This window comes from Oncorhynchus mykiss, chromosome 1 (genome assembly GCF_013265735.2).
Source record: "Oncorhynchus mykiss isolate Arlee chromosome 1, USDA_OmykA_1.1, whole genome shotgun sequence".
Taxonomy (NCBI): Eukaryota; Metazoa; Chordata; class Actinopteri; order Salmoniformes; family Salmonidae; genus Oncorhynchus; species Oncorhynchus mykiss.
Genome location: NC_048565.1, coordinates 16,337,262 through 16,350,923, shown reverse-complemented (window position 1 = coordinate 16,350,923; position 13,662 = coordinate 16,337,262). Strand labels below are relative to the sequence as shown.

The 13,662-nt window shown below is 45.9% G+C and overlaps 1 protein-coding gene across 1 annotated transcript in view; it reads left to right on the top strand.

Moving 5' to 3' along the window:
* LOC110531543 (WD repeat-containing protein 18-like) overlaps nt 1-11,677 on the top strand; it is a 76,396-nt gene extending 64,719 nt beyond the window's left edge. The window contains exon 3 of the mRNA XM_036953031.1: nt 11,533-11,677. Coding sequence (XP_036808926.1) covers nt 11,533-11,651 — 119 coding nt within the window. The 3' untranslated portion in view covers nt 11,652-11,677. The remainder of the gene's footprint in view (nt 1-11,532) is intronic.
* The last annotated feature ends 1,985 nt before the right edge of the window (nt 11,678-13,662 follow it).

The following is a 13,662-nucleotide window of genomic DNA, read 5'->3' as shown; positions in this document are numbered from 1 at the left end:
ATCAGGATTTTCTCTGTTGCTGTTGTATGTAGTTAGTGCATGGCCAAAATGTTGTATTTCTAATATCAATGTGTTGGACATTCATTTCATATATACTCTACTCTACTCATACACAATTCAAACACCACTAATCTTTTAACCCGCATCACATTTCATAGTCCTCTCAACGTGAGAAAAAGTTGTCAAGCAGAGGCGCTACCACAGGAATTTGACCAAGAGCAAGTGCAACATTTATCTTCCTCCAACTTACATATCGTTATCTTGATAATTGTTTAGATTATCTCCATATCGTTATCATGATAATTGTTTAGATTATCTCCATATCGTTATCTTGACAATTGTTTAGATTATCTCCATATCGTTATCTTGATAATTGTTTAGATCTTCGTAAGCGCCTGGGTCTAATTGTATGGTTTCTGCCGAGGGCATCGATAGATATTATGTGGGCTGGAGCAGAGCTTGTCTAGTGCTCCCCTCCCACACATCTCTGCACCCCTGCTACGTGATCCTGCTTGGCAGCTGGTAGAATTTCAGAGTGTATGTTGGAGGGACCCGGACCATTAGTGTAATTCCAAGAGTGGGAGCCAAGTCCCAGGGATCGATATCTGTAATTGAGTGGGAGATAATTAGCCAGCCCTTTATTACTACAACAAGGAATAAATATACTCTCCTCAGTTACCCCATACACAAACTACATTTTAAACAGGGCCCAATTCTTGGATGTGGTGAAATACAGGTATGTATGCTAACTCACCTCCTTTTCCTCTCTCTACCTCCTTGGATTGTTGCAGTGGCTTCTACACGCATAAAGAGCAAATTGCACGAATTTGCACACATCTCCCTGGAACCACATTGAAAACCCGTTGATTGGGAACGCTATGAAATCCTCTGAATACCGCGAGTGCTGCGGTGGCTGTGCATAAATAACTAACAGTCCTCTGGTTGTCTGTTAATATAATACCGATGGACAGGGATTAAGGCAGGAGGAGAGCACTTCTGCTTCCTGTTTACCCAGGTTTATCGCCATACTTATCAGGCACAATATTGCCCTAGTGTTTCCCTCCCTCCACTAATCCGCATTATTCATGATCTAGTTTGTTAGACTTTGGGGATTGTATTTATGTGCTGATGAATAAATGAACAGCAACCTGTTGCTTTGATTGGCCCATTCCCATATTAATGTACAGGTGAGTATGTTTTTCCACTCTCTCTTCCCCATTTATCTTGCACTCTTTCTATCTCTCCCCCTCTCCTCTATTTCTCTTGCCCTCTCTCTCTCGCCCCCTCAGCCCCTCTTGCTCCCTTTCACGCTCCCTCTCGCGCCCTTTCACTCGCCCTCTTGCGCTCCCTCGCGCCCTCTCTCTCTCCCCTCTTTCCCTCTCCAATTTCCTATTTCACTTGCCCTCTCTTTCTCTCCCCTCTATTCCGCTCTCTCCACTTGCTCTCTCCCCCTCGCTGTCTCTCTCATGCCCTCCTCTATTTCTCTTGCCTTCTTTCGATCTCTCTCCCCCTCTCGATCTCCCTCTCCCCCTCTCGATCTCTCTCCTGCTCGCCCTCTCCCCCTCTCTCCCGCTCGCCCTCTCCCCCTCGCTCTTTCCCCTCTCACTTTTTCTCTCCCCATTCTCACCTACTCTCTCTCCCCCTTGCCTACTTTCTCTCCCCTCTTTCTCGTTCCCTCTTCCCCTCTCTCGTTCCCTCTTCCCCACTCTTTCTTTCACCCTCTCTCTTTCCCCCTCTTTCTCTCATCTCTCCCCCTCTTTCTTCTCCTACTCTCTCGCCTCTATTTCCTATTTCACTTGCGTTCTCTTTTGCCTTTTTCTCTCCCCTCTCTATCCCGCTCTCTCACTCTTTCTCGCTCTCTCTCCCTCTCTCTCCCCCCTTTCTCTCTCCCTCTCGCTCTCTCCCCCTCCCTCTCTCTCCCCTTCACCCGCTCACTCTCCCCCTCTTTCTCTCATCTCTCCCCCTCTTTCTTCTCCTACTCTCTCGCCTCTATTTCCTATTTCACTTGCGTTCTCTTTTGCCTTTTTCTCTATCCCGCTCTCTCACTCTTTCTCGCTCTCTCTCCCTCTCTCCCCCCTTGTTCTCTCCCTCTCGCTCTCTCCCCCTCCCTCTCTCTCCCCTTCACCCGCTCACTCTCCCCCTTTCTCCTTCCTTCCCTCTCTCTCCCCCCCTCTTTCTCCCCTCTCTCTTCCCTCTCCCCCCTTTTTCTCTCCTCTCCCCAATTTCCTATTTGTCTAGCCCTCTCTTTCTCTCCCCTCTTTATCCCGCTCTCTCCCCCTCGCTCTCTCTCACCCTCTCCCCTCTCTTGCCTTCTCCTCTCTCGCACTCCTCTCTTCCTCTCTCCTGCTCTCCCCCTCTCTTTCTCTCCCCCTCGCCTACGCTCTCTCCCCTTTTTCTCTCTCCTCTCTCCCCCTCTCCCCCTTTCTCTCTCTGTCCTTCTCACCCTCTCTCCTCACGCTTTTCTTTCCCCCCCCTCCCTCCCTTCCCCCCCTCCCTCTCTCTCTCTATCCCGCTCTCACGAGCGTTCTCCCCCTCGATCGCTCTCGCTTTCTCTCACATCACTCTCTCCCTCCCTCCTCTCTCGCCCCTCTCTCTCGCTCAAACCGCTCTCTCCCCCTCCCCCTTTTCTATTTCTCACCCTCTGTCTCGTCTCCCCTCCTTGCGCGCCCCTCTCTCTCGCCCCTCTCTCTCGCCCCTTTCTTTCTTTCCTTTCTCTCTCCTCTCCCCTCTCTTTCTCTCTCCATCCCTCTCTCTCTCTCGATTTCTCTCCCCTTCTCGCTCTCCCTCTCTCTTTCCCCCCCTCTTTCTTTCCATCTCCACCCTCTCTCTTTCCTCTCCCCAATATCCTATTTCACTAGCCCTCTTTCTCTCCCCTCTCTATCCCGCTCTCCCCCTCGCCCTCTCCCCTCTCTCGTGCTCCTCTATTTCTATCGATCTCTCTCCCCCTCTCGATCTCTCTCACCCTCTTGATCTCTCTCTCTCCCCCCTCTCTCCTGCTCTCCCCCTCACTCTCTCCCTCTTGCTCTCTTTCCCCTCTCTCTTTCTCTCTCCCCCTCTCACTTTCTCTCCCACCTCGCCTATTCTCTCTCCCCTTTCTCTGTCCCTCTTCTCCCCTCTCTTTTTCTCCCCTCTCTCATTTCTCCCCCTCTTTCTTCCCCTCCTCTCCTCTATTTCCTATTTCACTTGCCTTCTCTCTTGCCTTCTCTCCCCTCTATCCCTCTCTCTCTCTCTCGTCTCTCTCTCCTTTCTCTCTCCTCCCCCTTTCTCTCCTCTTTCTCTCCCCCTCTCTCTTGCTCCCTCTTTCTCTCCCTCCCCCTCTCCCTCGCCCCCTCTCCCTCAATTCTCTCCCCTTCTCCCGCTCGCTCTCCCCCTTGCTCTCTTTCCCCTCTTTCTCTCCCCTTCTCCCCCCTCACCTACTCTCTCCCCTCTTTCTCTGTCCCTCTTCCACCCTCTCTCTGTCCCTCTCCCCCTCTCTTGCTTTTCTCTCTCCTCTCGCCCTCTCTCCTCTAGCTTTTCTCTCCCCTTCTCCCCCCCTCTCTCCCCCCTTGCTCTCATTCACCTCTTTCTCTCCCCCTCTCTTTCTTTCCACCCTCTTTCTCTCCCCCTCTTTCTCCCTCTCGCTCGGTCTCACTTTCTCTCACATCACTCTCACCCACTCCCTCCCCCTTGCCTCTCTCGCACGCGCTCGCTCTCTCTAGCTCTCTTGCCCCTCTTTCTCGCCCCTCTCTTTCACTCTTTCCCTCACCCCCCTCTCTCCCCTCCCCCTCTTTTCTTCACCCCCTCTCCTCTCCTCCTCTTTTTCTCCCCCCGTCGCTCTCTCCTTTCCCCCTTTTTTTCTCCCCCCGTCGCTCTCTCCTTTCCCCCCTCTTTTTCTCACTTCCTCTCCTCTCCCCTTCTTGCTCTCCTGTCTCTCTCGCCCCCCCTCTTTCTCTCCCCCTCTCTGTCTCGCCCCCTCTCTCTCTCTCACCCCATCTTTCTCTCCCTCGCCCCCTCTCTCCCTCCACTCTCTCTCTTTCTCTCTCGCTCACAGCTGCCCCAATTGAGATTTCCCATGATGGAAATGCATTACTCAATTCCCTTGTTGGCTGAAAGACAAACAAAAATTGGGACATAAAGCTGTGATCCTTCCAAACATGAAAGTAGAACCGCAGTTTAAAAAATACTTGAGTTGGATCTGTGATTTCATGCTCAATAAGCATGGCAATTTAGCGCACCACATCAAATGTTAAAGCTTGTACAGCAGAAGGCTGAGCCTGTCCAGTGACTTCTGGTAATACAATATTCATTCTCTCGTAGCTTGTAGATTAATCTTCTTTCCTGCTGAACATGGTGACAAGGTAAATAATGATCCAGCAGAAATATTGACTGCTGAATCTCACATAAGAGTGGACAAGGAGACCCACCGGAAATTTAGTTTAGAAAGTAGTTTTGTTTCCTGTCTCATTGTATCATGCAGGTGTTTTCACTTTTTACCTTTTAATGAAGTGTGTGTTAAAGGATTTTAATATAATTAAGTCTGTCAGAGAAAATGTGGTTCTGGCTACGGTCAAGAGAATTACATCAACCATGTCACAATTCCTTATGATGGATATAGACTCTGGCCATTTAACCTCACTCCCTCTCGCTCAATCTTATGTTCAATCAAAATAAATTATTCAACAAACGAAACAGACTATCAAGAGGATATCCAAGCTTTCTCTTGGCCTAGTCATGATTGCACTATATAAAAATCGCCCTGCCATTTCCTGGTTGCTAAAATTCTAATATTTCACCTAATTTCAGTTTGAGATAAAACAAGCAAGTATAGTGTAGACAATCATTGTAGCATTTAAACTGCTGTGAAAAATATTTTCCATAAATATTGTATTTTCAGCTGTTTGAAGCTGCTGTACAAAGCCTAAAATAAAAGATGCAAAAAATAAACTTAAGCACGGGAAGCATAGAAATAGTGCACATTGAACAGATCTACCACTTCTTAGACCTACTTTCAATGTGAATGACTGATCTATAACTAAAATGTATATGTGAATTTGGATGGTTCTACCCAAACAGTTACATATTGCAGCTTTAATGTTGTATCCCTTGCCCTTGACTTTGCAGGTCAGTACCTTATTAATTATGCTCAGTGATGTATTTTTGCTACACTATGCAAATGAGGACACTGATTTTGATTACATTGACTTTTTGTCAATATTGCTGTCTATCAGTGACTCGATGCCTCTTCAATCATTAATAGAAGCAAATTCTTATGTACTCCAAGTGGTTTGTCAATCAGCAAATTGGTAATGCAGCCTCTGAGATTGACCTTTGAGGTTAGCCAATGGAATTACATTTCAGGACCCCCAGGAGAGATGTCTGAATGCAGCTCCTCAAAGTGACAGGCCAAAGACGAGGGTAGCGGGCTGAGTCAAACAAACACATTTAACTGAATAGTTATGGGTCTCCGCTTTCAGAGTGAAATGCAAGGCGGAGTTGCAGAGTGTAGATAGCTGTGCACTTCCTAAGCAAAACTCTCCTTTGAGAGGGGATTTCGTATGCCAAGCGTTTTAACGGTTAAAGGGTGCTCGCTCTGTGCCAACGTCAGGAGAGCGATAAATCAACACCCACCATGTTCTTTTTCGTTTTAACCTCCCTCCCCTGGCGTGAAATGGCTCTGGCAGCAATCTGGGTGCGCTGATGAGGAATTACAGCTCCCGTCCCTCCCTTAGTCAATTTAGATGCTGATGTAAAGATTTAAAGTGGGAGCAAAGATGAATGCTTTGACAAACTGGTGACTATTTTCACCTTTCGTCTTCCTGTATCCACGCTGATAAGCTGAGACGACAGAGAGGTTGCCAAGGCCTGCTTTCACTACTGTAAGCATGTTACATTTTATGGTGGAGGAAAATGTAAGTGTTAGAATAAATAAGTACTGCTATGAATGACAGCCTACTGTAAGTTTTCAGTGTTATGACAATGTGGTAGGGTTGTGAACGTTAAAATGAAATTGGGATAATTAATGTTAAGAAAAAATTCCCCCCACAAAATGAAAATCACATTGCAGTCATCACAAATCATATTATTTGCCGTATTATAGACCAACTAGACTATAGCCTATAAAGGCCTGGGCAAAGTTATGTCATTTAAATTAAACCAGAGATGAGAAGGTGAACTTTAGGCTATTGAATTTGCAAGACAAGATATTGCGAGATACAGATTACCAAGACCGATCCACACGTTTTTTTTCTGTGTGCTGGCTCGCCTGCTCTTTCTGTTCGCTAATGATGCGGGTGTCTTCTTCGTCTTCTTCTTCCCACCATCGACTGGAGGGTGGACCTCAGTTCATCGTTCAATCACCCACGTGGGTGTATGCTCCTAAAAACCAATGAGGAGATATGAGAGGCAGGATTTGCAGCCCGTCAAGTGTCAAAAATAGAACCAAGTTCTACTATAGCACCTAGGTACACAGACGCGCGAGCAGGTTGGATGAAATGATTGAATAACATGTATGTGTATTTAATATGTAACTAAAGTGGTGTTGTCAGCATGTAAAGCTCTAACTGCTAGGCTACCTGCTGCCCCTAGCCTCCTAGCTGTTTCATTGATGATGGGCCCTGCTTTACTGGTTGAGACATCGCAAGCTGAGACATTTTTAGATACTCCATTCCATTGCGAAATACAGCTTTGATTACCAATAGATATGCCAAGTGCACGGTTCTGATTCTGTCTGCCTGGTGGCCGACTTCCCTACACTGTGCCCCTCCCCTCTCTCTGTCCCCCAATTGATCGCAATGGAACGTGAGTATTTGTGTTCTACGAAGTATGGCAACTAATCATTTTCCTCCGTTCCAAAAATACTGAATCTTAGGAGTCGATTTCTAGCAGAATCGGAATCTTGACACTCAGGAATTGGAGTCGACACCGGCAGTCGACGTGCAAGGAGTCGAAGAATACATTATTTAGCAGTCTACTCTCTACCACTATGTCGTCATCGTTAGCAGTTGAAAAATGGCAGAGAAAAGCAAGCGACAGCATCAAAGTCCTGTATGGCTTTACTTTGAGAAGGTATTGAAATGCAAACTTTGTGATGTGGAATTCCGGTATAGTATGTGGAACAGGTGTAATGTGGAACAGGTGTAATGCTTAACAATCTGAGAGGGACCCACCTTGGGACCCAAAGCATTGATGGCAGCAGCACAGTCGCAAAAATGGCTGTTGAATGGGAAGGCATTGGGCATACTGGAATTTACACCAGCCAAGCCCTGTAGCACAATATAGAGCTGTGCCAATGTCTGACTCACATTGTCATAAGCGTGTGTGTGTGCGCGTACATTACTGCAGTTAAACGGGACTGTGGGAGGGAGCGCACCCACCTTGTAAACCCCCCCCCCCAGACTCTGGAGATTTATTGTCACATACATAGAATTCCCTAAGCTGTTTTTTTTAGGCCTCCTCCTACTGTTCCTCAGCTAACTGATCATGATTTTGACTGATGAATATTGGCCATGAGATATGTTGGGAGTTAGCACACAGGAAACAGCAGAAGAGCTGAGGGGAAATAAATGCATCTTCTCTGAGGAGACTCGGTGATCTGAAATATCCGTCTGGCCCTAAACCATGGCGGCATGATAAGCATCAGTACATTAGGAGTAGCTTGATCGAAGCCTCCGAGTCGGACGAGGCATCAGTGGGGAGTTTAATTAATGTAAAAGGTGAGGACGACCCCGGCCTGATCCACTACTGACAGTCTGAGTTGGATGCTCCTTCTAGCAGTCGCCGAATACAATCAACCGAGCAGGTTGACGTTTGTTGTCATGAGTCTTGTCCTGGAGGCAGAACGGAGCGATTTCCCCTTAGATAGTCCAACTGCGAAGTAAAAATTGTCTATTGAAAAAATGATGACAAAAATGTGCTTTTCGGTCTTAATTTAAGGTTTAGGGTTAGTCATTAGGGTTAGCAGTATGGTTAGGTTTAAAATCAAAATGTAACATGTTATGACTTTGTGGCTGTGCCAAATAGTGACCACTGCAGAGCTGCCTCCAGAACAAGATTCATGAGGAAAAAACGCTAACCTGTATCAACCGGATATACTCTTTCTTTTCCGCTGTTCCTTGATGTCACTTTGATAAATGCATGGTACAGACAGCCATCTGTCTAGTTGTCTCCTGGTCCATTTCCTCTGAAAAGTGTCACACCTGATGTTACATGTACTTATTTTTTAATTGGTATAGATTCCCTCTAGTACTGGTGCTGAGTAAGTGCCCTACCTTGTGTCTGATATGTAGATAAAGTGTGATTACCACAGAGATAAAACAATAGTGACTTATCTCTACAATGATTACTGTTTTGTCATCATATCAATATTGTGTAACAACTCTAATTACATAATATGTCTCAAAATGCCATATTTTCATCCAATTCAGTTGAATTTGAACACATTTATGTAAGTGTTTGGACCTCAAATATTTGTTTGCTTCTCCACACACACTCATAATTGCCATTTCAACCAGAAGGAGCCGGTCAGGGTTGTTATAAATTGTGGCATTGTTTTGACAGGCCTGAAGAACTTGAGATTCAGAAACTACACTTATGAAAGGGCTTAAGGAATAGCATAAATCCTGGAGCGCTTTCCATTCCGTGTTTTATCTGCCCTCCAAAGATTAGAATTATGAGCGTCAGCTTGTGTACAGTACACGCTCCCTCAACAAAATCTCCATATTCTACTCATAAATAATTTATCATCTCTACTGGTGTTTATTTTTCAGTCTATGATGCTAATTATGCGGGATCCAATTAATTAGTCCGCATGGGCACACTGAGGGAACCTTTAGTTTTTATTGAGTTAGGCTATTTGGCCATAAATGCTTTGTCTACTTGACTGCGATAACTTAACAGTGAAGCTCAGCCAACTACGCCAACACATGGTAGGCAATTTGTTCCAATAGATATTTTTTTGGCCGCGTGTTTAGGGACTTAAGAGACAGGAAGTGAATTAACATTTCAATATGCACTGACGTTTCATGCAACATGCTGTGTTCATACATCCCAGTTGAATGATTCCATTTGTTTATTTTCTATATCTGACTCTCTCTCATTCCTTCTCTTTCTCCCCCTCTAACCTCGGGGAATGAAATTATGATATGATGGAGGAAGGATTTAATGCTGCCAAAAAGTTTTCATAAAGTTAGAATGGCTGACAATGTTCCAGCCGTTTTCATTCAAGCATGATTACTCCTGGGCTACAACACCCCAGGACTTGTTCACGTTCAACCATCGCCTAGGCTTCACCTTGACAGACCTTTTAGATAAGTCTTCTCTCACCCTAAACCGGAGGAACAAAATAGACGTGTGTTTACAGCGTAGAGAGTACTCCACTGTGATATACAGAGCTGACTAATGTCAACCAAATAGTGAGGAAAGGGGATGCTCAAAATGGATGTTAATGACTTAATGAAAACAGGCGTAGGTGAAATACTTCATCTCGGCAACCCAGAACCAGATTTAGCGTGAGGCCTCAAGCCAGCTGGAACGGACAAAATATAAGAAAACAATCTATGCCTTCAATGACCAGTCAAGTAGATTGCACATCTATAGCTATGAGTGATATAGCCTACCGTACTACTCACTGTAGTGTGTGTATATACCGAAACTCAGAGCAAACTCAGAGTTGTTTTTCCTTTTCAACCTGGGATTTTAAAGTTCTCTTCAATATCAAATTCACATGTATTTTACACTATTATAAAACATTTGTTAAGGTTACAACAAGAGAGCAAGTCTGCCATATCATTTTTCCTAGATTAGTATATCTGAAAACCAATGTGTGCAGCATGATGCTTCTGCATTTCAAATCAAATCAAATTTTATTTGTCACGTACACATGGTTAGCAGATGTTAATGCGAGGGTAGCGAAATGCTTGTGCTTCTAGTTCCGACAATGCAGTAATAACCAACAAGTAATCTAACTAACAATTCCAAAACTACTGTCTTGTACACAGTGTAAGGGGATAAAGAATATGTACATAAGGATATATGAATGAGTGATGGTACAGAGCAGCATAGGCAAGATACAGTAGATGGTATCGAGTACAGTATATACATATGAGATGAGTATGTAAACAAAGTGGCATAGTTAAAGTGGCTAGTGATACATGTATTATATAAGGATACAGTCGAGGAGAGCACAATCATTTTAGGGAGGTTACTTGGTGTTCTATGATAATAATGAATGATTGACTGTCATAAATAAACCCAGTCTAGGTATATCATGCATCTGGTCCATTCTGGTGTACTGCATCTCTGATCCCTTTTTCTCTTTTGGTCTTGTGAAAAAGCCATCACCATGTAGCTAAGACCATCAGTTGGAATAAGTCTGTCAGACCCTCCATCAGTTTTTGATTCCCTCCATTCGTTTCTTGTGTAATAGAGCTCGATTCGGGGCATGTAGAAGATGCCTTGTTGCCCCCTGCTGAACCCCCCCCTCCCCTTTTCAGCCGCCAATACCCTGGGAAATATGTTTTTATCCTGGCGGACAGATGGGCAATTCGGATGATTTGAAGGCCGCTTGTGGAAGACTGACAGTAATGGGTAAATAAAAGATTGTCCGGCGAGTTGAAGAGCACTAAAGCTCATGTAAGTGTTGGCATCATAAAAAAAGATTGAAAAGCAGTAGGCTTAGTCAGAACGTTATTCTTTCCGTTTTTAAAAGCAGTGCTCTTTGTTGCCCATGAATTAATAAGCAAGGAAGGCCGGTCAAAGGGTTATAGGCCGAGTAGAGATTGCTAGTTCAAGTCCGTGTTCCCCTCTCTCCACTTGTCTTTCCTCTCTTCAGGCAGGAGAGTTGTGCAGGTCAGCAGAGTGCCGCTGAGGTTCCTTAGACAGACTTCAACTTTCATGTCATAGTTCATGATGTAGCTGGATTGCTGTTTGTATGGACATAAAATACAACTACAGCAGCTTGCTTTCTAAAGTGTGTGACAGCACAAACCCATCAAAAGGAAGTACAGGATGTTGAATCTCTGTCACCCCAGTTCCTGTAACAAGATGGTTCTCAAGGTGATTCTCGACCGTGGTGCGTATTTTGTTGTTCTCCCATGACACTGTTCAAAGTTGTAAAACTCGGACCATGCTCCAGTTAAGTGTGAATGTGAACACGGTGGGGTGGAATGATGACATACATAAAGACAACTTCTCCCCCACTTAGATGATTACTGGGGCCCTGAGTGTGAAATGGTGTGAAATGGAAATGTTTTTTGCTTATCCCAACTCCCTGAGACACCCTTGAAGAGAGGGATCACGGCCAGGGATCAGCTATTATTGACAGCGACCCTGTAGCAATTAGGGTTAGGTGCCTTGCTCAAGGGTGACGGATTTTTCATCTTGTGAGCTCGGGGATTCAAACTAGTAACCTTTTGTGATTAGTAATCTTTTGGTTAAAGGCCCAGCACTCTATACCCTAGGTTACTTTTCTCCCTCACTCCTTCTCTCCCTCCTCACCTCCCTCTTTCCTCCTCTCTCTTCCCTCCCTCTTACTAACTACTCTTACATCTCTCACAGGTCCGGTCACCAATGCCCTCATCATCCCTGCCCCTGCCAACATGTTCCTTCCTGACAGTCGCCCCGGGCATCCCCCTGCCCCGCTTCAGCCGGCACCTCAACCCTCTAGTGCAGGCTGAGGGCACTGAGACTGGAGGAGTGTGCCTGTGTCTGTCCCCCCCCCCCCCCCCCCCCCACAGGTTAGTCACAGCCCCGTAGGTACCCATGTACACAACCCAGGTTAGTCACAGCCCTGTAGGTACCCATGTACACAACCCAGGTTAGTCACAGCCCCGTAGGTACCCATGTACACAACCCAGGTTAGTCACAGCCCCGTAGGTACCCATGTACACAACCCAGGTTAGTCACAGCCCCGTAGATACCCATGTACACCACCCAGGTTAGTCACAGCCCTGTAGGTACCCATGTACACCACCCAGGTTAGTCACAGCCCTGTAGGTACCCATGTACACCACCCAGGTTAGTCACAGCCCCGTAGGTACCCATGTACACAACCCAGGTTAGTCACAGCCCTGTAGGTACCCATGTACACAACCCAGGTTAGTCACAGCCCTGTAGGTACCCATGGTCACCACCCAGATTAGTCACAGCCCTGTAGGTACCCATGGTCACCACCCAGGTTAGTCACAGCCCCGTAGGTACCCATGGTCACCACCCAGATTAGTCACAGCCCCGTAGGTACCCATGTACAACACCCAAGGCTCGTCCTTGACTCAGGTTTGCTAAGTAGCATCATGATAGGCTTTTGCTCTGTTAACAACTAAGATGGCATTGAAAGGTACAGTAATGAGAAGGTAAGGTATCTAATCTGTTGTTGGTTGGTTGTTATTAACAAGCAGCTGTCCCATCACTGATATCACAGGATGATGATAAGCAGTTTATTTACATACCTGGTGTCAATCAATTCATGCCTTAAGGGGATTAGAATTGTAAGTATATGTATAGGAAGAATCTGTATATGCTTACTGTAGGTAACTTTCCTTCTCCCCGTAACCACCCACCTAAATGAACGGCTGCAGTATGGTGACGAGACAGCTGTTTGTGCCGCACGTAATCCTAGCAGTGTCAAAATCAATTACACAGGGCTAAATGAAATGGTAATGGAGCGGTCTCTGAGTTACCTACCACCTGCTCACTCAGTTTCTACCCTTCGCGTACCACTGTGCTGGCATAGTTTTTTTCCCTCCTATCGCTCTCCCCTTCCCTCGCTTTCTCTCTCTGAGGTCGCTTATTTCCATAATGGCTAATCTCGGAGCTGCTGGGAATTTAACTGTCGTTGTCGAGAAATGAGCTTTTCCCCTGTGCTCCAAAAGCCAAAGAAACACAGAGAATGATTAGAAAACATATATTAATACTAATAGGAATTCCAAAAAACAATAATTCCGTCGTACCCCCGGGGCATGGCCAACATCACAAAAATACTCTTTCTGATCAGGCGCTGTGCTGTGTGCAAATGACTCAGAGAAGGATAACTTTTTAGTTGTCTTTGTTATTTTCTTTCTTCTGGAATATGCATGCATAGGTCTGTGTGAGTGCCGAATGTGCTGCTACACTGCAGAGAGTGGAGAAGTCATTCCACTGGCACACACTGTGTTTGGCGGCGGTGGCTTGCCCTCAGATGAACCAGGGCCGGTTTGGCCCAGGGAAGAGAGAAAGAAAGCCCATTAGCGAGTTGGCTGTCTGGGGTGAAGGGTCAGGGGGAGGCAGGGGAGATGGAGAGCCCTAGGGGCTGGTGTGGTTCCCTTGGGCTCCACTGGTAGGGTTGGGGTATCTCCATGTAAGGCTAATTGGACAGTTCCTCTGGGGTAGGGGCACTTGGTTCAAGGGAATATTAAGCAAATGGATAGATAACCCTTCCTATCGCTATTTGCGTATTCTTTCTCTCATTGAGGAGAAGCTGAGGGAAGGTGTCGGGGGGTGGCAGTGTTTTGTCAGCGAGCATGGGATTGACCTGCGAGTCCTCACACATTGACTGACTTCAGTCTCATTCTGTGCACACAGTGTTGAGTATCGGGGATAGGTTTCCCCCCCCCCAAACGGTTAGTTTTGAAACAGAAAAGCCAAAAACAACATACTTGTCTTGTTAGACAATATAAACAAAAAGTTAAGTATTTTTGCCGACTGCTAGAC